This window comes from Temnothorax americanus, unplaced genomic scaffold (genome assembly GCF_048541705.1).
Source record: "Temnothorax americanus isolate GAGA-0224 unplaced genomic scaffold, ASM4854170v1 Scaffold11, whole genome shotgun sequence".
NCBI classification, from domain to species: domain Eukaryota; kingdom Metazoa; phylum Arthropoda; class Insecta; order Hymenoptera; family Formicidae; genus Temnothorax; species Temnothorax americanus.
Genome location: NW_027509242.1, coordinates 1555857 through 1583020, shown reverse-complemented (window position 1 = coordinate 1583020; position 27164 = coordinate 1555857). Strand labels below are relative to the sequence as shown.

Below are 27164 nucleotides of genomic sequence, written 5' to 3'. Positions count from 1 at the left end.
ATCTGTCCTCCCCCATTTTTCCGAGTCTCCCCTCCTATATTTCTAATTCTCTTTCTCTCTCGCTACCCTCTTTCGAACACTCTTTCTTCGTTCCTATAGTCAATTCTCTCGCTTTCTTTATCCGCATCTCGATTTCTTCTCTCTCGCTCGCATCCCTTGACCGACTCCAACAAAATCGCGCAGAAAGAGAGAGAGAGAGAGAGAGAGAGAGGGAGAAAGCGGGGGTTAAATTATTTTCCTCGTCCGAGAAGCGCCCACCAGCATCACCACCACTATCATCACCACTACCATCGCAGTCAGTCTCTACTCCGATCCCGCGCCAGCATCGTCGGCGAGCTCGCGATTTACGCGTGGAGCATATCCGTGTTTAACGCGGCTCCTTTTACGCGCGCCCCCTCCTTTCTCTCTTTCTCTCTCTCCTTTATCTTGGTCTCGCTCTTTCTACCCTTTCCCTTTCTTTCTCTCTTTCTGCCCCCCTCTCTCCTCATCTCTCACCCTTCGAGCGGGAGCATTATCTCGATCTCTCTCTCGCTCAATCGCATCCTCGCGCTCGCTTGTCCATCCCGCCACCCCTATCCGACTCTCCTCTTCCTCCATCTCGTTCGGAGCACGTTCGGACCACGTTCGGGCCGCGGGTACGGACGCGCGTCCCACCCCGCGTTAAACCATGCGTGTAACCGTTCACGCGTCCGTCAGTCGGTCGGCGACAGTCTAACGGGGTCCCACGCGCGCACCCCGCGCGAGATCGTCGCACGTCGACGTCGACGACGAGGACGAGGACGACATACGGCCGTTCGCCGTCGTCGATTAGCGAGTAGCGCGCGCAAAGAGCAACAGCCCGCAGTACAACCGGCGACAAGCCCAGCGCCGACAAGAAGGGGGAGGAGGAAACAGCAGCGTCATCCTCGTCGGCGTGATGACCGCGGGCCCGGACCGGCGCTCGTCCTCGCGCGTACCCCGTCGTCGGTGATACGGGAGTACGCCGCGCGCACGCCGATTTCACACGACAGACATGTGAGTGCGAGAGCGCCTTCTCTGAATCCCTCGGCCCGCCCGCCCTCCGCCGCCTACTTTCATCCCTCTCTCCCTCCCCCTTGCTCTCGCCCTCGCCCTCGCCCGCTCGATCTCGTGCGCACCCTCCGGCCCGAGACGCACGGCGGAGAAGCGGAGCTTGTCGCGGACTCTCGCAACGCGCGCGACTCGCGAGAGAGAAGGATCTCCGTGACGAGACTGCCACGACCGCGCTGACGAGGGGTGGTTGCTCGCTCGCTCGCTCGCTCGAGAGGGAGGATCGGGGTCTCTCCTGTCTCTCGCATCGCCTCGCCTCGTTCGCGCATCGCCGCAGCCTCCACCGCCTCGCGCCAGGAATACCGAGAGGATGCGTGACGCACTCGACACGGGCGAGTATAGCTCGGGGGTGTAGAAGGTGGCAGCTCTCTCTCTCCCTCTCTCCCTCTCTCTTTCTTTCTGTTTTTCTCTATGTTTCTTCTCCTCTTCTCTATCTCTCTCATCTCCGCCCTGGTATTGTCCCCCGTTGCTATCGCGCCGATTATCGGCCGGTGTCGCCGAGCGAGAATCGCGGAGAGATCGGTCTTCCTCGGCGTTGGGCGGGTACGGCGTAACGAGCACGCTGCCGGACGAGCCACCCTACTTTTCCTTCGGGGTGGTTTACTTTCTCGGGGACTACCTACCCTGGCTAGTCGCGTCGCGTCTCTCGCTCGGCTCGCCTCGGCCCCCGTGTCCTCGAGAAACCCTAAATAACGCGATTACGGGCGGGCGGACGCCCCCGTGTCCTCGGGTGAACTCAATTCGGACTCGGATTCGAAATCGGAGCGTGGTTGCGTGCCCGGGGTGAGTTTCGGTGAGGGATGGGTTCTCCGTACGGCGCGCGGGGCAGCGTTCGGCAAATTCTCTCGGGAGACGGAAAGTGTTTTTTTTTTCCGTAGCAGTGCTTTCGCGCGACGCAAAGTGGACCTTTCTGCAAATTCACTTGCTCCGGATGCGAATGGACCTCGATTTCGTAACTGTTCGACGACAACAGAGTAAACGGATTACGCGGTAATCCTTTCGGCTATCCACGGTATTTCCGCCGCGCGAAACGGGAAGAGAAACGTTGACCCAGAGTAAGATTTCGTCACGCCAATTGTTCGGAAATAATCGTCCATTCATATTGCGGCTCGCGCGCAAACAACGCTTTAGCTTTGCATTCATAAATCTTTCAGTGTAAGTTAAAAGGGAGAATCGAGAGATTTATACGTACAATGAAATACAAATCGCCCACGACGCGTGCATTATAGCCCACCATGCGCTTGCTTTGACATATTTGATCAATTCCGACGTTGCTGTGAACTCGCAACCAAGTTTCCGTCATTGATATCTGTTATGATCCTTATAGCTTTTAATTTATTTCAAACAGAGGAAGAGAGAAAGAGAGGAAGGAAGGGAGCGTAAAAAAAGGAGCACGGTCTCTTTGCTAATCTATATAACACAATCGACGATACACGAGTATCGAAAGTCGGGCTCGCAGGTGCATGGAGCCGCGTCGATTTTTTATCTGTAAAAATGCACGCGGTGATTTTCCGCGTTATTGACGAGGGGCCTGGTACGTGAGAGTTTTTCAGTATGCGGGGAATTCGAAAATAAAACTGACGATGGACGAAGGAGCGGAAGATATCGTTTTTCATTAAGATAACTCGCGTCCGATCGCCGTTTTTCCGCGGCCGTTCGCATGTGCGTGTACGTGCACATACGCGGTTTTGGCTCGCGCGTCTGTGCACGCGTGCTGCGTACGTGCTTGCTGGCGCGGGCATAGGCGCAATTGTGATTTAAGCTTCTGCACGTATGAGCTAATAAAGTAATAGATAATAAAGTAATGAACTCTAATAAAGTAACAGCTAATTGGAAATTTCTCGCTCCTCTCTCTCTCTCTCTCTCTCTCTCTCTCTCTCTCTCTCTCTCTCTCTCTCTCTCTCTCTCTCTCTTCCTTTCCTTCTCTGCGATCGAGAATATTCGAATTTAACATTAAACGCTACGTATATTACACTTGGCTGTTAATTATGTGAACGACACTTGTATTTTCTTGAGATTTATGGCGCTTGCGGACGATGATTTTATTTCCAATTTAATTCGTTTGCGCTTAATAGACGGGTAATGTGAAACATAAGAGACGAGTAAAAGTCCTTCAGACTTTAAAAAGTTAATGTAAAATGGTATATCTGTAAAAAAAAATTCGAATCTGATTCAGATACAAGCTGTAGCAGACAGTGCTAATAATATATCGATAGCTTTCGATCTCATCGTGATAACGAATGTCATAAACGAGCCGATTGTGCGTAATGTGAACAAGAAGGAAATTGTTTCTCAAAATGAGCACTCGCGATTTAATCCGGCATTTATCTTCCGCTTGCAATTCGCGACTCGCGACACGATCGGCACCACCGACGATGCAACTTCCGGCTTTACGTAAGATTAACATATAGGATTCTTATCGCGAGCGAATCTTACTGATTTTATCGGCGCTTTCGGTGCTTTGATATCATATTCCAACTCCTGACGCCAAGTTCTTTGACGCTAAAAGAGACGATAATTGCGCGCGTATTTACAACAATATCAATTTTGTCTGCGCGTTCGTTCCTCTTAATTCATTGAAATTTTTTCCCCTCATATTATCGAAAACATGTCGATACCTTTGGAAAAGAGTTTAGTAATCGACTGCGACGCGCGGGTTTAAGATGCCAATTTAGACAAATATTGTCACGAAATGTTTTTAAATTTAAGGGTGGCACCATACTTGGAAGTCACAAGGCGACGATCGAATCGAGCGGACGTAGGCATTGCAATTGCAGTTCCGGTCGCATCGCACCAGAGCGATTTTGAATTCCCCCGACCCGACCTCATGTTGGATCCGTTCTTTCCAGCTGCACTTTATTAGACTCTCGGCGCCCTAAGTGAAACGGCGTGTTATAATTCACGCTTGGCGAAGAAAAATGAGAGGGAGAAAAAAATGAGGAGAGAGAGAGAGAGAGAGAGAGAGAGAGAGAGAGAGAGAGAGAGAGAGAGAGAGAGAGAGAGAGAGAGAGAGAGAGAGGAAAAGTGTAGACAAGTGCGAAAAGTGGCAGCTGAAGAGAGAACGAACCTATTACAATCCACGATAACAATCTGTCGCCTGTCCTGCTCTTCAGCTGAACGTGACAGCTTCCAGCGATAATGATAACGTCCGCTATGCCGCATTTTCGCCTTATCGAAAAGCAAAATGATTCGTTAATTTCGAATCTCTTCCCTTTCCTTGCACGATCTTATCGTCCGTGATAAGAGATTTCGCGAGAAATGATACTTGAAGACTTTTGTTCGTCGCGAAAACTATATATATATACGCGGTTGTAATTTCATATTAGAAGACGATCTATCTCGCGGGGTTCACGACATCCCGATCTTATATATATATATATATACGTTAACGTCAGTTTAAGCATTAAATGGATGGGTAAACGAAGGGACGAGATCACGTGAATTTTAATCGAGCGGCGAATCACTCGCTATACACGCGTTCTATTTCCTATTCATTAGGAAATAGAAACAGGGGAGTCGCGCGTTGGTCCCCCGTGGTATCCGCGAGAGGAAAGAGTAATGCTCCGACTTCGATCCTATATGCATCTCGAATTCTTACCTCGCTCTTTGACGCGAAAGCGAAGGCCTCGGTGCGAATGCTACAAAGGGTGTATCAGCAAATCGCGTTTTCTCGAGCAGTCGCGGATTCTCAAAGGCTTTTAGGAAGCTGATCCGTTTTTCAGCCGAGAAAACTCACCCGAAGATTTACGATTAGACGAACCTTACTGTGCTTCTGGCACCGTCAACCCCTTCCCCTTTCAAATTCTATTTTTATAATCACAACATACTTCTCGTTATATACAGCGCCTTTTAAACTCGTTTGAAATTTTTTCCCCTTCCGCCTCTATTGTTTCTTCTTTTTTTTTTCGGCGTTAAATATCGCGGATTATAGAGAGCTATCGGGTTAAATGCTCTTTAAAATTTCCAAAGAAAGCTCAACTCGAAATCCGCGAAGCGAAGCGGATCCGACAGGTAGGGAGGGACCCGGCGGGACTTGCGATGCACCGTGTACATATCGACGAGAGATACCTGGCCGATCGACTATGTGTTGTACCCCTTTACCGAATTAGGTTATACATACATCTACCGTTTTCTCTTAAGAGACATCGCCGACCTAGCCGCCGTATAGCTATACCCGCCGATATAGTCCACCTCATCGTCAGGTATGGCGCGCGTTAGAAGTAATTCGATCGACATGTCCCATTTATGTCTACTAGCGAGCAAAATGTAATAAAAGTCGCAGCGCGGTAATTAATAGGCGAGTGCCACCTGTTTCACCCTGGGAAAACGGGGGTGGCGTGCGCGACGATTGATACGCGATTGATTCCTTTTTCCCTAATCGAGAATCCCTCCTCATTCCGTCCTTAATCCGCCGACAAACGGCGGCGGTGGCTTTGACGGGGGATGGGGGGGGGGGTATCGAGGCGGCACATCTTCGACCGCGTGCAACCGCGCGATTATGCAAACGTCTCCGCCCGATTTAGTCCGTATTCCGCCCAATTTGAAGTGTGATCGATATGGCCGTTTGTACATACATTAACGCAGTTAATATTTATCGATCGAATCGGAGAGAAGAGCCAATTCTTTTCCTTTTTTTTTCTTCACCGAGCGCGAACAAAAAGAAATATAGGCCGCGGCGGTTCGCGGAATTTTATCATTCCTGACAGTATATATACGCTTCGCTTCTCGCGCTCTCCGGCACACGAGAGGGAGACATATGTTTAACGTCCGGAGAAGCGACGCTTTATTATTACGTTCCTCCGTAACCTTTCCGAGCGAGAAACAAAGAAGTGTTCTTCATTAATGAAATATCAAAGGTTATTAACGGCGGTCTCTCTGGTCTACGCGGCGGCACTCCGATGGACTTCGATTTTCGAAACGCGGTTTCCGCGCTCGCGGACGCGCGTTCGAGGCAGGGAGGGTTTTTTTTTTTTTACAACGGGATGCGCGCGGATCCGGAGGTCGGTTGACGTTAATGGCGACCGTGCACGAACGGGCCCGTAAAAATATGCACGGCGCAATTTACGCGCGTGCAGGGAAAGAATACGTATAAGTGTGTAGGTATATATATATTTTTTTTTTCATCGGCAAAAAGAGCAGCGTATCGGAAAATTTATTTATAGTTCAACTGTGTATAGCCGCCGGGGCGGCCGCAACACGGCCGCCGGCTGTAACGCCTCGTAATAAGCGGAGAGATGCATATAAGTGGATCGCGACCTTCTGCTATTTTTTTTCCATTTAGTCATTAATATGTTTTACGCGCGCTCTCGCCCCTCCAGCGCGTTATAAACGTTATCAATTTTCGTGGGCGCGCGCGGCAGGGCGCCCCGCCACGATCAAAACGCTCTATTTCCGAGGCGCGAGGGAATACCGAGCGGGTGGCCCGCAAAAGCCCGATCGACGGGATCGACTTTTCGTTAATGCCCCCGCGACTTAGACTTAGTTAGCCGCAATCAATCTCGGATCACGTATCCCGATATATACTCCCCATAATAAAAGAAGCGGCGCAGGTCGACCGAAATCGATAGCCGATAAAAGTGTTTACATTATTACACGCGGCTGAAACATTATTTTTAAATTTTCCGCGAGCCGGCGGTGCATTTACACACGGATCCTTTCTCAGGATAAATATCTTTTGCCCGGGGGCGCAATCGCGATCGCACGGCGGAACGCCGGAGCGTCGCTGATGCGAAAACCATATCGCGTTTATTTTTCCATGTGAATCTCTTCCGCAATTGTGACTTCGTCTTCTTCTCCTCATGTCTCTCCCGCGAGTCTTATTGTTATAGAGTCATGCGAATAAGATCGTAGCGAATAAGATCGGCGAGACGCATGGCGACTCACGAAATTCTTCGGAAAATCGAGTCGCAACGTTTATTTTTTTCTCTCTCTCTCTCTTTCTCTCTCTCTCTCTCTCTCTCTAGCTCTTTCTCTCTTCTCGCTCTTATTACGTCAAGAGGAAATTTCGTAGAACATTCAGGATCAAGCTCTTTCTCTCGGTCATACAGCTCTCGCGCGAGCAAATGTACATTTATTTATTCCCGCGCACAAGAGAACCGTGATATTCCGTGGGCGTGGGAAGCCGAAGGACTTCGATCCGATCGCGCGATACGGCGAACATTGTGCATTACGTATTATATTAGACACGCATCCTGGCAGCGAATAATCGCGCTCGCGCCCGCGCGCGCGCGGTCTACCGCCTGTCCACTTAACGGAGAACATCGCGGACAGTGACGCAAGCGATTTTAATACTCATCATCCGCCGTCTGTATAGGTGCGCGAAGTAGATCTCTTTTAAAAGATCGCTCGCATTGTCCGCGATGAATGCGCGCGCGCGCGCGCGCGACACGCAGTTATCAGCACGCCTGCAACCCGTAGCTGTCACCGGCGTTATTTTAAAACGGCATTACACTGGACTCGTTCTCTTTCCGTAATGCCGCGATGCCACGGGTACGATAAGTGCCTCGTGAACGCCGCGATTTACCGATCCGCTAAAAATGCGTGAAACTGCCAACTACCGTGGCGTTTTTAATTATCTTTACGGTATCACGCCGGTAATCTCGTGCTGGACGCGAAAACTATTGAGAGTTAAATTTCAGCGCGTTTAAGTTTCAAAAAACGCGAGTATTTTAATCCTTTCTGAAGTCTGAAGGCGTCCTATACGCTTTTCTCCGCCTCCAAATCGCGAAAGGACATCCGTTGTTCTTGTACACCCTCAGACGGACGGTCCCAAGAGATTTCACTTGGCGAGAATCGCGCCGAATCATTTCCACCGGTTTGTCCTTAAGGCTCCGAGTCCGAGGCGACCGGTGGCATCGTTAACATTTTCCGGAATCGCGCGGGAAACTGACGGCGATACGTGACGGAGTCGTCCGGGTGTATTAACAAACTAATTAAGGCCAGTGTTCGTTACACGAAGGTAACGCCGTTAACGATACCGAGGGTTTCCATATGCGTTTCTATATTTATTTATGGAGCAGGTCGCGCGGCGCGATGTAGGGTCAGCGCAGCCACTAACCACCGAGCGTTTCTCGTCGTCGTTATAGCGTCTATTCTCCAGCGGATCGGATACCCTGCGAGGCGGTGTAGCCATAGTTACACTATTGTGACACGCTAGCCGTCCTGTACGAACCAAAATGCGAGCACGACGACGCGACGGTGGGAAACCGAGGTTTTCCGCCCGAGCGCACAACCGCTTTTATATATCCGCGAACGCGGCAAAATCGGGGAATTCTTTCCACAGGCGGAAGATGTTCAAAGTCGATTAACGCCAGGTTCTCTCTGTTGGATTATGATAATTTCGCATTTGCTTCGGAAAGCGCGACCTCAATATTTTCAAAAATCATTAAATCTTCACGCGTCGTTCTGCACCATTTACAGCTATATGGTTGCTTGCTCATTCTTTTCACGACAGAAATCGGGTTGAGACGAGATGACGCGGCCATGAGCTTTCTCGTAAAGGAAAAAAAAAGAAACCGCGGAGTTCATAGTGCGTATATAAAGTAGCGATAGCGCCACAATACTACCGTCGACCTCTTGGCAAGCATCCACTGCGATTTAAACGCCTTCGTCCCGGGACCACCTTTTAACGCTCTGTTGCGCTTTAGTAGTCAAACTAAACATCCTGCCGCGTGTAATTTCCGTGTATGGCGCGCGCGCGCGTGCAACATTAAGAATACATTCAAGAATACATTTTAGATTTAGACTGCGTTGCGAAATATCGCGATTCCCTGTACACCCTCATTGGGTGCATCGTGCGAGCGATATGAAAGGGATTTGTCCATAAAATGAAGAGAAATATTCGGATGTTAAAAAAACGTCATTATTAAGAAATTATTAAGCTCCGATTTGCGGAGCTTTTTCACATGTATATATGCATACGTTCGACGTGTAATGAAATGAGGCTACCCAGAGGGATGAACAATTCAATGCCGTCGTTAGACGGCGTAAGGTAAAAATTACAAGCCCGGCATCGATTTTCGAACGACGTCCCGTCACTCGCTTCCGATTATCTCGAGGCGGACGCGAACGCCGTTCGACCTTCGCAAACGTTACGAGAGAAGCTCGATACTCTGAAGTTTGCGCCTACTCGTCGCGCGAGAGAAACACAGCCCGCGCGGAAACGCGTTAATACCAACGAATAACAAACGGCAAAGTATGTACATGGCGCTTTTGTTCTCGCCGGCGCCGGTAAATGTCGACCGGCGCGGCGTAAACCGCCATTGATTCAGCGCGAATAATATATCGCATGATTTCTCGACAGCTCTCCCGTTCTCGCGCGAGGAGAAACTAATTTTGGGCTCCTCGCGAATACTGGATGAGTTTGAGGATTAAAAGGAGAGGACGTGCGCGCATTATTTAAACATCAGGACGCAGATTCGAGGATTTATTTATGCGCCGCACGGTTGTATAAGATTGTGTAAAAACAGTTACGGGGAAGATAGGTATAGTAACGTAGTAATAAACATCCTTTTAAATATTTCCCAAACGAACTCGGCGCTCGAGCAGGGAAAGGGGTTCTCCCTCTCTCGTGCGAATGGCCGAGCTGTTGGATTCTCCCGAGGAGGGGGAACGTTAATTCGTCGCTATCCAGTATTCGCGATAGTCCTGAAATATTCCTGCACGGCACTCTCTCGCGAAAAGGTTTAAATATCGCTGGCGTTTCTATAATTACAGGCGTCGAGCATGCCATGCGCACTTAACGGGGAGGTAATCGCGTTGCACACCTGGCGCAACATGCATCCTTCCACGCCCTTGCCGCAGCAGCAGCTCGACCGCCTCGCCAGGGATATCGAACTGGCCGCATTCGATGAGGAATCTGTCGCAATTATGGCAGTTATCGAGTACGTTATACTTCCCTCGTGGACGTTCCTCCGCTCCCCCCAGTGTTCCCACGTGGCAAAGACAAGACTCGCGAAATTCTTTCGAAGGAATCCGTCCGTCCTCGGCGGCCGAACCACTTTTAATTTGAAGTTAAACTTCAAAGTTTAAGCCGGACGTTTTATTACAGCAAAATCCACCCGAAATTAACTTGAGGATAAACTTTGCTTACCGATTCTCATCTCCGGGGCTTAATTCGCAACAGGCCTTCCGATCGTATACGTAAAGCCTGCTGAAGTCCTAATTCTTGCGAAAGTCAAACGAAATTAATCGAATCGAGAACAGACTCTTTAAAGTCTTCGAGTTCTTTTTGTCCGTTCGCGATTCAATATGAGAATCTTTGATCGTGGAAACGCTACGAGGGAAACTGAAAGTTATTTATTAATATGTATAAATGCACTTTATTTGCCGTCTCCTATATTTCATCCGCCTGTGCTACAAACGTCAGTTAATTGTACAAATTAACTGGCTTCGCGAGACAGGCACTTTCGGATGCACCGCTGCACAGGCGGATCTAATTCGTGACACTCGCGAAATTTCCTGAGCGTATTAAGGCCGGCGCGCCGCGGCGCGGCGCCCGTTTAAGCGGACAAGCCGGCAAGTGAAATACGTCGGTAATTGGAGCGCCGTCGTACACCCCGCGAGTTGGCACCGTCGTCTTCGACGACGAGACGAGAGCGCGAGGAACGCGATCGAATTGTGATTCTAGACGATAACAAGTTCCGAACTTTCGGCCGACCTCTTCCGGCGCAAGCTGCTCCGACGGCGTTATTTATACTTCCCGTATTAAAACGCGCTTATTACACCGGGAAATCTCGCGTACTCTTCGCGCACGTGTCCGAAGTCCTGGTGAAAGTTGATCTCTATCTTCTGAATTTTTGAACGGAACAAGTAAATCTCTCGTTAACGGAGAAATGCAACGTCGGATCTGAAAGTTTCGTACATAAGTTTTTTTTATAAAGAATGCACGAAAGATTCTTCGATGTGGCTAACATTTCTACGGAATTAAGATTCGGGAAGTCGCCGTTAGGGGAAAAAAAAAAGGACCTCCAAGCTGACACAGGCGGGAATCGCGGAATAAGCTCATTCATATAGTCGCGTGTACTCTGGAAACGGAAATGCGAACGCTTTGAGATGTATATATTTGGATTATTTGGGAGATACGCGATGCACCAGAGACTCGCTCCGGTTCACGGGTGAGTGGCAAAGTGAAGTGGCGAATAAGCAGCTCGTTAAAGATGAAGTGGCGGTCAGGAGAGAGGGGAGAAAAAAAAAGGAGTGTAAAGCCTTCCGCGCTGATCCGTCAGCGGAAACGGAGTGGAAGCCCCGCGGCATTGGTTGCGCTTTTCGCGGTTCGTCTGACAGTAGTCTCGTGCCGCGCCGAAGTACGACAAAAGAACTTTCTCTCCCTCCTTCTCTCTCGTCCCTTTTTTTCCTCTTCTTTATTACGCCCCTACAGTGACTCTCGGTGCGCGATGACGGTAGACGAAGGATTTAAAATTTAAGACGGGTCGTCCGTCGCGCGAGCACACTCGTGTCGACAGCCCCGTGTCTCGACAACAGGGGAATTAATCTAGCATTGCGCAGATGTTGTATACCTCTTACAGGTCTCTTACTAAAAGTCACGTATTAGTTTATATTTCAAGTTCTTTTATTTGTCATCGCACAGAAGTATTCGTACGAAAACGTTTCTATGTTTCTCACAGGTAGACTTTTGGTATTCAACGTTTACTTGACAACGTCGAATGAAATCAATATAATATCGAAGTAAAAAAATGTACCGAATACTTATACGAAAAAGTAGATATCGGTCCCAATTGGCGATATGATTTCATTAAGATTATTACGCTAATAATTCGCGATACAATTTTTCGGCATATCCGCTCTTTGCCCGCAGACTCAATGTCTCCACCGAGAGGTGTAAACGTGGGATGTAGTTGACACTACTTTCCACCTAGCGAGAGCACGACGACGGAGGCGGTGGACGAGGAAGAGGAGGAGGAGGAGGAGGAGGAGGAGGGGGAGGAGGAGGGGGAGGAGGAAGACGAGGACCAGGAGGACGACGACGACGACGACGACGAAGACGAGGACGAGGACGAGGGCGAGGAGGAGGAGGAAGAGGAGAAGGGAAGAGATCGTGACGGTAGCGTCGGTGAAGGTGGTGCCGTTCGCCGAATTCCGGTGTCCAGCGACGAGGAGTACCGGAAGCGTGGCGTTCGCGCGTACGCGCGTACGTGCGTGCGTGCGTGCGGGCGGGCGTGCGTGCGCGCGCACGGCCGCGTGGGCGAACGCGCGCTCCGTCAGCGTACCCGCCGCGCGCATGGTAAAGGGGTACGCGAGAGCACGGGCGAGGGTGAGGCGGGCTACGCGGGACTGGCGGTGGTGCCCCGAGGATCGGGGTTCGAGCCGAGAGCTCCAGAGATCCGTTCGCGAGAGAATCAGAGGACGCGCGATCGCCCGCGCGAACCGGTAACTGTACCGGACGCGGAGCGCTGGAACGACTTTTCGAATTAAAGAGAGAGGGAAAGAGAGAGATAAAGAGAAATAAAGAGAGAAAGAAAGAGAGAGGGAGAGAGAGAGAGAGAAAGAGAGACAGGGAGAGGACAAGAGATAGTCCGTCAGACATGAACGTTACTCCGACGGTGGCGTTACTCGACAATGACAGCTACAACGTCTCTACCAACGGTCTCGACTGTGGCGGTGAGCCCATTCAATATACGGTATGGGAGCGTATATTCATAGTAGTGTTCGCCACCTGTCTCAGTCTCACCACGGTCATCGGCAACATTATGGTTATGATATCGTTCAAGATTGACAAGCAACTGCAGACGATCTCCAACTATTTCCTCTTCAGCCTGGCGATGGCCGACTTCGCGATCGGCCTAATCTCCATGCCCCTCTTTACGCTGTACACGGTGCTCGGTTACTGGCCGCTCGGGCCGCACGTGTGCGACACGTGGCTCGCCCTCGATTATCTGGCGAGCAACGCATCGGTCCTCAATTTGTTGATCATCAGTTTTGACAGATATTTCTCTGTCACGCGCCCGCTCACCTATCGGGCCAAGAGGACCACGACCAAAGCGGCCATCATGATCGGTGAGTATCGGAGAACTTTGTCTCGAAGATTTTGTTTTTCACTTGTGATTTAAAACTGCTCCAATTCTCTCTTACAAAGTTCAAACAAATATCCTGATAAAATAATTTATATTGCGTTTATAATAAATTACGGTATTCTAATATACTTCAATATAGTAATATAATAAATCTAAATTAATATTCGTTGAAAAATAATCGAAGCGACGTTAATCGTTCCAGGGTCCGCTTGGGGTATATCGCTGCTTCTTTGGCCACCATGGATCTACGCGTGGCCGTACATCGAGGGTACAAGGACCGTGCCGAATAATGCATGCTACATCCAATTCATCGAGACGAACCACTACATCACCTTCGGCACGGCCATCGCCGCGTTTTATGTTCCTGTCTGTATAATGTGTGTTCTTTACACTCGGATCTGGAGGGAGACGAGGAAACGTAAGAAGGAGCTGCCAAACTTACAGGCCGGCAAACAAGACGCGAGCAAGCGCAGCAACTCGAGGTGGTAACTAACGCTTTCAATTGTTTCTCCCTTCGAACTTGTCGTCAGCACGTCACAAAAAAAAAATCGCAATTGCAACCCCCGCACAAGAAAGATGGTAACACATTGTCCCGTTTAGAAGATCAGCCCTTCCCTTGCGTTAGGGCACAGATGCACTAGTGAATGGCCGATTGAAACGTATTGTGTGTCTTAGAATTAATTTCTTCCTTTCATAAAGATATATTATTTTAGTCGAGTACTTGTTTCCTCCTTGGAAATATTAAATCGAATTGAATGCGTGTGTTCCCTTATGGTTACTTTGATGTTGTTTCTCGTTATTCTTTAATGTTTGTTCATGATCTTTACGACAATAATTACTTATCTATTTTGTCGAGACCTACGGATCTTGTTGTTTGAATTATTTCTATTTGTTTCATTTTAATCTGATAAAAATATTCTTCCGTTAATCTACGTAACGAGATGCTCCTTTCGACAACGCGAACAATTGTGCTTTGCGAATATCGCGAGGTCGAAAGACCGAGATGCGATCTGACGTGCTTATCGTCATTTTTCCCTCTAGCGACGAGGGTTTAGACCTGGAGGAGAGCAGAAGACAGCGAAGCGAGTCGAGCACCGCCGACGATGTTTCGCACGCCACGCACATCGCCGTTTCCTACATTGATAAGCACTACCCGGAATACAAGAGCGTAAGTAACAGTCGTAAGCGTGAGTTTGAATGCGATTACACCAGTGGGAATAACTTTGCACGTTTTCTCGTCTTTACGAATGCCACTGAAAGTTATAACTTTGTACTTACACAACTCGCGCATTTCGGGATTGATAATCGTTATTACTGTGAAAATTTCATATCTTCTTGCGTTTTCATTATTAATTTAAGGAGAAAATCGCGGGAAAGATTCGGTATTCCGCTATGACGCAAAGTTACGTTTGCGGACGCAATCTCTAGATCGACCATCGCCGCGACTACGATCTTATCCATTTTTCCGCTTTTCGGGCGTGCAGCACAGGCCGTTCTCCTGGACCTGGCTGAAGATGTGGTGCATCGCGTGGTGGCACAGCGGTCGAGAGGACGAGGACGACGAGGAGATCGCCGGGCCGGAAAGCAGCCGCACCGGGGTCGGCTACGAGGACACGCTCACGCCCCTGTCGGCCGAGACGCCGCTTCCCAGCACGGTATCACGGTGTCCTTCCCTCAGCGCGATACAGGCCACGGGGATCGTTCTGGACAAGGCCGCGTTGCAGCACGAGTACAAAAGGCCGACGCGACCGGTCGACCTCAAGACTATCTCCAGCGATTCCGTATGTGACGCTGCTATTCGTTTCTATTTGGAAATCGAGAAGAAGTATCATCTTTTAACAAGTTACTGGGAAAAATCAATATGCTATTAGAGTTACATATTATTGAATTAGGATTAAACTTATATATTATTGCGATTGACTCACTCGAAGATCTATAGTATCTATTCTATGCTATGCGCGTGTCTTCTTTGTTTCCAGGTTTATACGATTCTGATCAAATTGCCGAGCAACGGCGAAAAATTCATCGAGGGGACGAGCATAAAGATGATCCATGACGAGTCCGTGTCGATTCAGTTGCACAGCATGATGGAAGATAGCGACGACGGTGGTGGTGGAGGCGGCGGCGGGGGCGGCGGCGGTAGCGGCGTCGGTGCCAGCAAGTTCTTCCGTCTCGGTGGCGGTTCCGTGTCGAGTCCGGCCTCCTCGACGATGACGAGAAGGTCGTCGCAGATGCCGGACATCAGGATACCGCTGAACGCGAAGAACATACCGAAGGCACTGACGGGAAAGGGCATCTTGAACAAGCAGCCCAACAAGAAGAAGAAGTTAGTAAAGGAGCCCGATAAAGCCGCGAAAACGTTGACGGCCATCCTGTTGGCGTTCCTCCTCACGTGGACCCCGTATAACGTCCTGGTACTCATCAAGTCCATCTCCGCCTGCAGGTTGCACATACCCCAGAAGCTATGGGACTTGTTTTATTACCTTTGCTACATCAACAGTACTGTGAACCCAGTGTTGTACGCTTTATGCAACACGGCTTTCCGCAAGACCTACGTGAGGATTGTAAAGTGTAAGTGGAAGAGCAGGAACCGCGGCACCGCGATGGGGTGACATCAGTAATCCGACGATGCGCGCTTCGACCTTTTTGCATCAACAAGAGATTAACCCCTCGACGACCGCGTTGTTCCCGCGCGTCGACCGATCGCGCGGATTTTTCTCAGTGGAAATTCTATTAATCGTCAGTATAATTACATGGATAACTCGGTTATCCCCCGACGTGACGTCGGAGTTTAACGGTCTCTCGAACGTAATTGTATAACTCCATAATTACATTGGTATCCATGAATGCGTAAAAAGAATTAATCACGAACCAATATATCCTTGTCGGGGGGTTAACGATATGACGCCGAGCGACGTGAACGAGCCTTTCTCCTCGTGTAAGAGCGTATAGGGACGGTTTTGTTTGTTCATAATATTCCCGGATAATTTCTCGAATTTCCTACGGCACTGATATCGATCGTCTATATCAAGGCGCGTGAATATTTAATGAGGCAGTGGTTCTTAAGCTTTTTTGAGTCGCGGCCGGACTCTTGGGGAAACCGGGGGTTCTCAGTTTGATTATTATTTCGAAATCTCGGCAGCTGGAATCTTTTCACTCTAAAAAATTGATGTGGGTGACAGGGGTGACGGTATTGCGTCGGAGAATTGGGAAATCGAGGGAGAAAATCGAGAGGAGGGAAAAGGAAATGCGGGCTCGTTCGCGTCGCGCACGGGAAGCGCGTGCCGGCCGTCAGCGCACTAGTCAAAACGCACGCAGCTCCGGTCTCCGAGTTTCGCCGAGAAGTAACGCGATGTGGATACTGCCATGAATATAACGTATTAATATCTCTCCGAATGTCGCGCATACCTACCCGAGTTCGCGCGAGTTCGGAATTATATTGCGTGTCCGGTGCCTCTCGGGATCGAGGGGAACCGGTATACCTTCCCTTCCTCCCGGTACGATCGTCATCGTCGTCGCCGTGACACCGGAAGCATCCGGTTGCTCCCGAGAGCTTTTCTGCCGGTGGATGGAGGACGAAGGGAGCGGCGGCGATGGCGAATAGTAACGGGGAGAGTAGATGAGGGGAGAAAAACTAAGTCACAAGCACAAGAACCTATTTAAGTAAAAAAAATATATATATCGAAAGGATAACGTTAATCTTCTGTGCGTCGCGTAGAACCGCGACGGGCGATGCAAACACTCGATGTAAATTTTACGAAGTAGCGAAGTGTAAAACTGTAAATGAATGTGTTTAAATGTAATAATGCTGGGAGGGGTGGGAGGGGAAGGAGATGGTAAAAGGGAGTTGGCCACGGGGGGGTGGCTGGGACGGCTAGCGGAGTATGTGAAAATAATTATAGCGATTAGGAAAAACGAAAGAGAGAGGTACAGAGGAAGAAGAGCGAGAGATTTAACGCTAAATCGAATTCTTCCGTAAAACTAAAATACATTCTAATTATATGTGCCAAACAAAGCTTTAAAAGATTATACCAAGATTATACGACGTGAGAGTAAGAGAGAGACGAGGGCGGAGCGAAAAGGAGGAATGTCGTAGCGCACTCTCGATGCTGTTGAGAAACGAGTTACCCATGAAATATATATAGTTAATAAAAAAAATTAAATAAAATAACAAATATAAAATAAGAGCACTGTGTCGAGCGATACACGACTTTAGCGATCGAAAGGCTCGTAAAGTAATCAAAGTCAACCGTACGCGCGCCGACATGCCTATAGTGACCTCAAGACTGCGGAGCTCTTCATTTTCATCCCTTTGTGACTTCGTGTAATTAAATACCTCGCGCATACCTCGAGTTTACATACAGCCAGAAGATGCAATCTTTTACATAAGTGTACTTTGAGTTCTTTCTTTCCTTTTTCATGGGTCATACGTATTCACATGAATGTTAAAGTCGATCTAAATTGAGTCTCAGCTAATTTCCACTCGCGGAAGTGCTCTTCGAAGATTCCGGGAAGGGTTTTGAGGATAGATTCTCTAGTTTCTTTCACTCGCGTATATCGTTCACTCGCCACTCGAAGCAAGAAACATAATCGCTGCTCGAAAGAAGAACGAACAGCGACGTTCCTATGTACGCGTCGGCACGCGTGCGTTTGTATCTTGTACAAAATACCCACGCACACTAAACACGCACTCTCGTGCGATCAGCATACACATATATACACGGTGCAGTGTCGCGGATAGTAATACGTACTCGCGGGGATGCATCTGCGCGTGCGAGGAGCCCGTCGAGAGTTCACGCGCCTCCTCTCGGTCTCTCGCGGAGAGATCCGCGAGATTCTCGGCTGGATCCCGTACGGGTAGATCGGCGAGGAAGGGACTCGACGACAGAGAGAGACCGTTGATCACGAAACGAACCTAGGTACATCGGATGGACGCGACGGTAGTTACGTATCGACAGCGTATAATTAACGAGTACAATTAATCAATGATTTCGATCTATTATTCGGGTACTTTTGATACGAGGATTCGCGCTGATTTGGCGGCCGTTACGCGAGCGATTATACTGGATATAAGCTGTAAACACGATTTCCGTTTCCCGAGGTGCGATAAAAGCGACTTCGAGCTGTTTTATAACGAATTTTAAAGCATACTTTCTCTCAATAGATGTGTTAAAGAATTTCAGGATCTCCCGATAACAATTAAGATATTATAAGCATATAATTATTACTGTTGGTGTCGTAAGTCTTTAGTGAAAGAGGCAAGGCGGAGTGTCACACGTGAGGAAACAAATACGTAATAAAAAAAAAATAAAAAATTAATAATAAAAAAAAAAGATTAACGTACATCTGTATAATCTCTCGCGTTTTCAGGCATTTTTGAACGCCGCCGAACATACGGGGGAAGGGAATAGCGTAAGACTCGGTGATATTTTTTTACCTTTTATATAGTCGATCTCGCGTGACGAGACCTTTGACGAATCGCGTTGATACTAAAATGCGACGGTAAACGCGAATGAGATGAGTGATATAAGAACATAACTGACGTTCGACGTTTTCGTTGCGCTTGTATTTTCTTCGCGACGCAAGAGACGTCGCAAACGCGGAAACAAATTTCGAGGCGAAAACTTGAGGCTTATAGCACTTTTTGTCGAATTCGCGATTCCGCGAGCATGAGCTGAAACGGGGAGAAGCTCAAGACTTTCGAGAAACCGTGTTTCTGGGAAGATTGTGGTAATTTGCGGGAGGATCGATGACGTTTCAAAGTCTTCGAAAATTCGCGCTTCGATATTTCGGCGCAGAACAGAATCGGGATCCAAATCGGAATTTAGTCTGAAATATATCAGGGAGACTGCGTATAGATTTTTAAGAAAAAAAGGAGACCATGTCAAATAGTGGAAATTTATTCAAAAAAGACGAACGGCACAGAGGGGTCGACTGTGTCGCAGAGTTCGTTTCGCTTTCTCGATCCAAAACAAAATTCAAAAAATTGTGTATTGTATTTGTCTGAAAGTAAACGTTATAATGTGTGAGATTATTAATGTGGCAATTATGTATGGCAAGAACACTTGCGGTATTTTAAATAGAGGAACGAGCGTACGCGGCTATCGATCCGCTGTACAAAAATTTGCGTTCTTGCGGAAAGAAGTGTCAGAAACATCGCAACTTTGGGGATATATTCTAGAACCTGTCGTCACACGTTCAAGCTCCAGCTCGAAAGAAAAACGTTGCTCAGAGATCCGTGAAAAGCATTTTCCCCCATGCTCTTACGCAAACACTTTATTTCTTTATTCCAGCACCGGAACATATCTTCAAAGTTCGGCTTCGCACTAGGAGTACACTCTGCGGGATATATTTATTTCGATATTTATTATAAAAGAATCCGTAAACGTAAGACGTATAATAACAAAGAGCGTGTTAGTCGCGAGATTAAAAATTGCGCGTGGACTCGCGCGATGGCCGACTTCTGGCCAGGGTGTTGGACCTCCGATCGAGGGGTCGATATAACGTGGGATAATAATGCTAAAATAACGACTGGACGAAATCTGATTGAAAGCTGCTGCTACTGCTATATAAACGATTAACTGCCTCTCTTTATTTACCTGTTTCCTTTGTAGTACATCACGTCGAGACGTAATGTAACGCGCGACGTGCACGTTGCGCGCCGAAAAAGAAAAAAAAAGGGAAACACTCTCCTTCGTCGAATGCGTTGAAATGTACAAAGCGAATATATTTTATCGTGTGTTAAACGTAAGATTTAGGTATTTTCAAAGGCAATCTCAAACACATATATAGCGCATGTACCTGGGTACCCTCTTACGACACTGCACATAGTTATATATATTATATATATATATATATAATATATGTAATATATATAATATAAATATATATACACTTGGAATATACGCGTACGATGCGTGCTATTTATCTCAAAACGAATGTTCTCGCATAAAAAAGCGTATACCGGAGATAAACGAAATGATGTACGACTTTTTTTAATCGTAGATTATTGTAAACACCGATGTAATCAGTCTATGTTTATATACGTGTTTTATATTAATGAAGAATTTACGATTCGAGAGCAACGTATAAGACGTCAAAGAGACAGAAATGTTGAAGATAAAAAGAGGAAAAGAAAAAAGAAAAGAGAGAGAGAGAGAGAGAGAGAGAGAGAGAGAAAGGGAAAAGACGAACGAGCGTGTAGAAAATTATGTAACGCGATACCGATAGAATTTGGAAGAATATACTCCGTTGTCTGTGACAAAGAGATTGTATGTAAGTACGACACTGTCCGACATTCCTTTTGTGTTTTTGCATTCTTACGACGACCCCTCGGTCGCGCACACTCACGCATTTCCAGTCGATTCATAGATACTAATCCCTACTTTCGTCTCTAATTTCTTCTAGATTCTTACATGGATTTTTCTCTTTATTAACGAACTAACTGGTATCCGATGTTTCCTAAGCTTTTACTATAAAATAAGGCTGTAGGTGGAAAACTATACACGTTTTCCCTACTCTTGTACTCTTTTACTGTCCCCTAAACTTATTGTATGGCCCCCCCTCGGACTTATACGTATTTCCTAATTCATTTCGGGAAATCCTTGCTGTCATTTTCCGTGGACTGTCCCTTCCTACGTGGTAACTGTAGCGTGATGGGCTGCACCGCGTCCTGATGTTGCTTCCTAGGTTGGGCGGCAGGGTGGCCGGCGGCGGCGGTGGTGGTGGTGGTGGTCGTCGCGGTGCTGCCGCGATGGAAGGTAATCTTCAGGTTTGGCACGTGCTGCTCGGTGCCGGCCCAGTCGAAGTTGAAGATGGGCGCCTCCGGGTGTCCGAGCGTGTCCGAGTCGGGCGTGTTGACGGGCGTGGTCGGCGTGGTGATGTACGGGCTCAGGTCCTGGTGTACCACGTCTGGAACCCTCTGCAGCGCGTCCGACCATGCCGTGCCCCAGTTTTCCAGGGGGGTGGTATCGGGCGGCGGCGGTTCGGCCGTCGCGGTGGCGATCGAGGGTGGCGGCGGCGCGAGCAACGCCTTCGTCGGCAGCCGCTTGTGCAGCAACAGGCCGCTCCGTTCCGCGCTGCAGCAATAGTCCCGGTCGAGGTCGGTAAGATAATACTTGGTGCCGGGTACCGACAGCACGTCCGCGCAGCCGCTTGCGTACTGCGTGCCGTGACACTGCGCGAATTTGGCCCGATAGCCGGCCAGATGCAACGAGCTCTTGTGGTACTGCTTGTGGTGGTACCTGACCGCGTCGTCCAGGACGTGCTGCTGATGATCGGAGATCGCGACCTGGACGCCCCTGCCCTCGTGCTGCTCCGCGCCGCTTATCGACATGTCCACTGGCTCCGCGTCGTCCCGCAGAAGCCGCCGGTTGGGATAATCCGTCGACTGCGCGATCTTCGAAGCACCGTGCGACTCCGTCTCGGACCGGTCCGAGTGAAGCGACGGCGAGAGCTGGGTATCGGTGGTGTCGTTGGAATATGTCCGAACGTATTCCTGGACTTGATTGGTAGGGGGTCCTGCGGAGGGATAAACGGTACCGCGACCTTGACCGCTGGGGCAGATCCCGTAGGTGAACTTCGTTTGAGACGCGTACTGGTACAGCCATGAACTGGAGCGCATTACTTCGGCCTCCCTGTCGCTGCAATTATTGTATATCGCACGACGTTATCAAAACTATTTCGAGCGAATTACATTACCGATTAGATAATAAAATATAAAATTTCATAATTTAATAAACGATTAAAAGAGATGATAAAATAATCGTAAACGTACGTGAGCACTTGATTCGTGCAAACGATTATAGGATGCTGACACTCGTCAGAGGTGTCCTTGACCTGCAGCACGCAATGGACCCAAAACCACCTTCCGGAGCGGCTTTGTAGCTTCAGTAAAGCGGTGGTGGATCGCTCCTGATCGGATTGGATGACTAAAATCAAGTTTACAGAGAACAAATCAGAACACGGAAAAGAAATCTTTTTAGCTTGGCTTGTCGCAAGATTTTCGTTTTCTTTATTATCAAGAGAATTTTTCGTAGCGTATAATTACCGGTTTGATGTTTGCAATAGGCGGTCCTTATAGAATCCCAATGAAGTAGATTGTACCACGATACGTTGACCAACTCGGCGCGCGTGTACTCCAGATGACTTTCCGCGCTGCAGAAGAAGAAGAAACCTCCAGGAAAACAGAACTTAGGCAACGCGAATTTCTAAACTTATCAGTGGCGTATTATACGTTACGTTTTATCGATATGCAGGTATTTCATGTCCATCGAGTGAATCGTGGTAAATATATTCGTCGCGCCCTGAACGATGCTCTCTCGGGTCTCCGGCAGGACCACTGGGGTGCACGACGCCAGGAAAACGAACTCGTTGCGATTGCAAACGGGAACGAAGGGCAGGAAGTGACCCTCAACGAGAATTACCTGCGAATAGAAACGAACGATGCCGCGGTGTCCGTATATGGAAAGTGGACGATATATTAAAGTTAATCAGCGGTTTTTAATCACCTTCTGATCGCCGAATCGCAGCTGCCTCCGAGAATTTCTCGACACGTTGATTCGACACAGGAACAGTCTCCTGTCGCTGGGAATGGGACTGTTTCGGGATAACTGATTTTGCACGACCATATGATCCTGCTTGTCGATCACGTCGTACACGCTGTCCCCGTGAATAAGCAAATCCTCCTGAAAATCTTTCGTCTTATCACGATTGTGATGACTCAGAGACAATAACGCTACTAGCGTTTTAACATTTACAAAAACTGTCGCCTACGTTACATAAGGATTACTGTACCATAGAATGCCCGAGATAATCTGCCGCATTTTCTGATATGTACAACAATTTTCCTTGCTGCGTCATCATCATAATAAAACCGGACATCGCCTGGAAAAGACGCACGGACTGTATTCCAAAAATGTGTAGTAAATAGCAGATAAATGTATATATAAAAGATACGATCGTAAAATAATTACAAGTGATCAATATATAAATAAACTTAAAATAATTACTTTTGAAAATCCTATATTGGGTGTTGGAATATTCGAGGACTCGGACGGGCAGTTTTTCAACGCTGAAACGAAAAAAATAGAAGAATCAAAGTTATCGAGATAAAATACAACATTTAAAAGAACAGATAAATCAATATTACGCGTGTTTTATTGTAATATTTGTTGAAGAAACAAAATAGTATATTGTCATGCAAGAGAAAAATAAATCGCTATCAACATATACATATGGTACAATGTGGGTTTACTGTCAGCAATAGTAACGATAAGGCGAGAATCGTTATTTCTATTTTTATTATATGCAACGTGAAAACGCGCGAACGCTTTTGATAAGCTCGTCTGTCTATCGCAAATTGTAAAAAAAAAGCTGTTGTTTCAGCCGCATTCCTGACCATTAATGTCCTAGAAATGTAAACGCGCGAATCTGAGAAAACGCGAAGAAAATAGCTGGAAGGCTAGTAGAAGAATAGCGGAGCGATCGGTTGGAAGGTATCATCGATCCGAGGTCATCAGAATGCCGCCTTCCGTCAGAAAGCTAATTAAATTCGCTATTTTTCAAATGCGCAGTCTCTTTTTAGTTCTATTCTCTTTATCTTAGATTTTCTTAGACCGCGCGTATCGATTCTTCGTTCTTTGCATGCTGTTCTTACGCCTCATTGTGTCTCGAGTCTTAATTACGTGCGATAGTCTCGGGGCACGCGCGCGGGCTTCCAACGGACCAAAAAAAGAGAGAGAGAGGGGGGAGAGAGAGAGAGACAGAGAAAGAAAGAGAGAGAGAGAGAGAGAGAGAGAGAGAGAGAGGGGGGAGAGAGAGAGAGACAGAGAAAGAAAGAGAGAGATCCATTTTAATCTCGTACTTTTTCACGCGATTGCTCGCGCGCTTGCCACCCTCTTCGCAGGGGCTTCCCCGAAAAAGTAAAGGGGGAAAAAAAAGGTATGCACCGCGAGACGAAGAAGAGAAAGAGAAGGATGAAGAAAAATGCGTATGCTAATGCAGCACGGCAGCGTTTACTAACGGCGCTACATGGGACTATAGTACCCGATACCGCGAGACAATGAGCGCGAGAGAGAGAGAGGGGGGGGAGAGGGAAAGAGAAAGAAAGACGGCTAGAAAGGGGGAGGATAGGGGGAGGGCAAGGGGAGCAGAGAGAAGAACGGAGAGAAGAAGAACGCGAGAGGGGAAGGGAAGCTGCGGCGGGCGGCAGAGGAACGATAGGGAGAAAGAGGGCGAGAGGGAGAGAGCGAAAGGATAGAAAAAGAGAGAGACAGAGTGAGAAGGGGACGCGATGCGGGGAGCAGGAGTGTGGGTTACAGGAGCGTGAGAGTGTTGTTGCAAAGGCCGACAGGTCAGCGGATCACCCGGAACTCGCGCTTAGACTCCGCTGAGTTTGAACGCGCGCCGGCCGATCTTGCCTTCTTGCATCGCTTTGCTTCGCCTTGCTTTGCGCTCTCGCCTCTCCTCTCCTCTCCTCTCTCCTGCGAGTCTCTCTCGTTGTTGGTATCCACCGGGATACCGCGTTCCCCGCCGTCTCTCTCTCTGTCTACGAGAAGCTTACAGCCGGGTTACCCGGCCGACTCCCGCAACTGAATAGAAATTCTCCTTTGCGCGGATCGTTTGAGCGGGTCACCAGCCGATTACGGCCGACGAGGTGAGGAGAGATCGAGAACCGAAAGCAGATTCTCTAAATTCGGCAAATATCTCGGATTAGAGCGTTTAATCGATAATATAAGAGCGACCAAAGAATTCTCGACTAACGATAATAACGAACGTTTTCTGTGTATCGAGAAGATAAAATTCAGAATCAAACGGCAACATTTTGCGACCTCCGCTTTTGCATGTTTCCTTGTTACGAGTACTTGCTACAAGTAACAAGATGCTCACTCTTCAGCAAGATAAACTAATACCAAAATTATAAAATATCGACAAAGTTTCCATAATTCTCATTTTTAGATTAACATTTTAATTATCAACAGTTTTTCAATCATTTTTCATCGAGTAATCCTTATGGGATTAGATAATGAATTTTCTCACATCGCATTATTGAGATAACTCTCCAAGATTCTTCATTTAAGGTATAATTTCAATGATTTTAATCTCTCGTGCATATTTTGTTGCAAAAAAAACCGATATTGTTAATGACAATAATCGCAAGATTTATTAGATTTATTACTTATGCCCGATTATACTTAATCAAGAATTGTACGTCTGGGCATTTTTGCGCGTTCGATGGAAATTTATTAACAATCCTTAAGCAACAGTAACATCAATTTAGCGTGTTTTATGGTCGGTACAATGCATCCCAATCATTACGTATAGCACAGTACGCCGAGTACCAATGCGCTCGCTGAAATATCAGAGTAAGTACAGACGCGGGGAATTGCATGGCACGAGCGCTTGCCGGCATTGAAGTCTCGGCCGATGGATGTGAATTACCGTAAAGATATAGTAATCGCGATATACGCCGATGGGACTCGCTTTATCACCATTCTTTATTTTATAGTAACAAGTTTGCAACTCGGTGTGACGCGACGTGCGTATCATATCGCAATTTCCTCGATGTTAAACGCAGGTATATAAGCCGTACTTTTGAGTAACTTAACAATTCTCGATAATAGTCATTCTGAAATCATTATATCAATTTGATATCCAACATTAATTTAACATTAATATTTGTTGATATTATCATCGATATAGTAAACGTACAGTATTTAACATTAGTAACTTTTTAAAAATACATATTAAGAAATAAAAAAATAAATAAATTCCACGAGTTAGTAATTTAGTATTACCATATATTAGTAATACTCTGGCTAAACTATATATATTAGTATTACTTTAGTATTTCAACGTTTTTCCATTGCACCTTAGAACTTCGAGAAACTCTCGGCAATAAAAAATATCGTGCGTCGGTTCCGACATTACGAGTTGAGAATCTTACGAACAACTTTTTCATATAAAAACTTGCTGAGCGAAGAAAATCCGCTTGCAACTTCGAGACACTAAGAGAGAACTTTAAAATTTAAATACGTGGGCAAGCTCTCTCTCTCTCTCTCTCGCCGTTCGTCATACCTTGCTGAAAGTAGTTGGCTTTTCGCAGGAACACGCAGACCAAGGCCATAAGCTGCAGCTGGGAAAGCCTCTGGCGTGTCGAGGGCGGTAGCGGCAGTAAGTCACGTAGATTCGCGATTTCGGCGTTTATCAGGTCCCTTCGAAGTTTGCTGGCGCCTTTCGTAGACTTGCTCGCATCTATCCTTCAAGCACACGCTGACGTTACCGTCATTTGCCGCGGCACACGCACGTGCGACACGTGCGTTCGTCCCGGTGTCGTTTCGCGAGAGATCGTTGGTGGTCGCACCCACTGTCCACTTCAACATCCCGGGATCCGTGACATCTCGTACTTCAGCGAGGAGCGGCCCGAGTCCTCCGCTAGTCCTCCGGGACCACTCGCCCGGGCGTCTCGCGGCGGAGAACGACGTCGCGGGGTGCACTCACCCCTGAATCGGCGCGAGGATCACCGATCCCCAGACAACGCGATGTTCATAATCGAAATATAAGACGTCTTACGTCCCGATTTTGGACATGGTGCGGTCTGGAGTCTGGGTCGGTTCTCCATTCAATTTCTCGCGACTAACATCATTTTTATCAAGTTTCGTCCGGTCGAAGAGTAAGACGCGCAGAAAGCCTCGGGGTGAGTTTTAACGCGCGACGCGTCGTATCGCGCATTCAGAGGAGTCGGTGGTCCTCGCCAAAGTACGGGGGCGACAACTTCAGCGACGACGACGACGACGACAACAACGTTGATGACGATGAGGGAGGGGTGCCGGGGGGACGGCCGTAACTTACCGATTGAACATATTTCGGTGGTCAGGAAGACATCAGTGGTCGAGCACTGGTGGACAACGAGCGGGAGGACATCCGGGTCGGCAGGTTCTCGCGAAACTGCGGCTACGATCTAACATCCGGGTCATAACGCGCAACCACACTGAACACGTGGATGGACTGGCGGAGGCTGGTTCTCCTACCACCACCAACGTCGCGCGCGGCCGCCACCACCTC

General features: G+C 47.9%; 2 protein-coding genes across 14 annotated transcripts; one reads left to right on the top strand and one right to left on the bottom strand.

The window, feature by feature from the left end:
• The first annotated feature begins 77 nt into the window (after positions 1-77).
• Positions 78-20365, top strand: Machr-a (muscarinic Acetylcholine Receptor, A-type). 13 transcript variants are annotated; one of them, XM_077420009.1, is made up of 8 exons: positions 1448-2123; positions 9784-9950; positions 11885-12707; positions 12798-13083; positions 13303-13585; positions 14142-14268; positions 14585-14881; positions 15080-20365. In XM_077420009.1, the coding sequence occupies exons 3-8, from the start codon at positions 12612-12614 to the stop codon at positions 15710-15712; spliced, it is 1722 nt and encodes a 573-aa protein (XP_077276135.1). In that variant the 5' UTR covers positions 1448-2123; positions 9784-9950; positions 11885-12611; the 3' UTR covers positions 15713-20365. The 13 variants fall into 13 exon arrangements, with proteins under 13 accessions (XP_077276060.1, XP_077276109.1, XP_077276051.1 ...); XM_077419934.1 differs by lacking the exon at positions 1448-2123 and adding an exon at positions 78-1014 and having other exon boundaries at positions 11885-13083; XM_077419925.1 differs by lacking the exon at positions 1448-2123 and adding an exon at positions 1113-1400 and having other exon boundaries at positions 11885-13083.
• On the bottom strand, positions 20218-27164 carry Dysf (neuronal PAS domain protein dysfusion). Its single transcript, XM_077419898.1, has 9 exons — positions 26952-27164; positions 26178-26359; positions 23111-23172; positions 22896-22985; positions 22610-22786; positions 22341-22525; positions 22150-22256; positions 21877-22030; positions 20218-21742 (listed from the first exon to the last, which is right to left on the bottom strand). Exons 1-9 carry the CDS (start codon positions 26960-26962, stop codon positions 20689-20691), a joined length of 2022 nt encoding a protein of 673 aa, XP_077276024.1. The 5' UTR covers positions 26963-27164; the 3' UTR covers positions 20218-20688.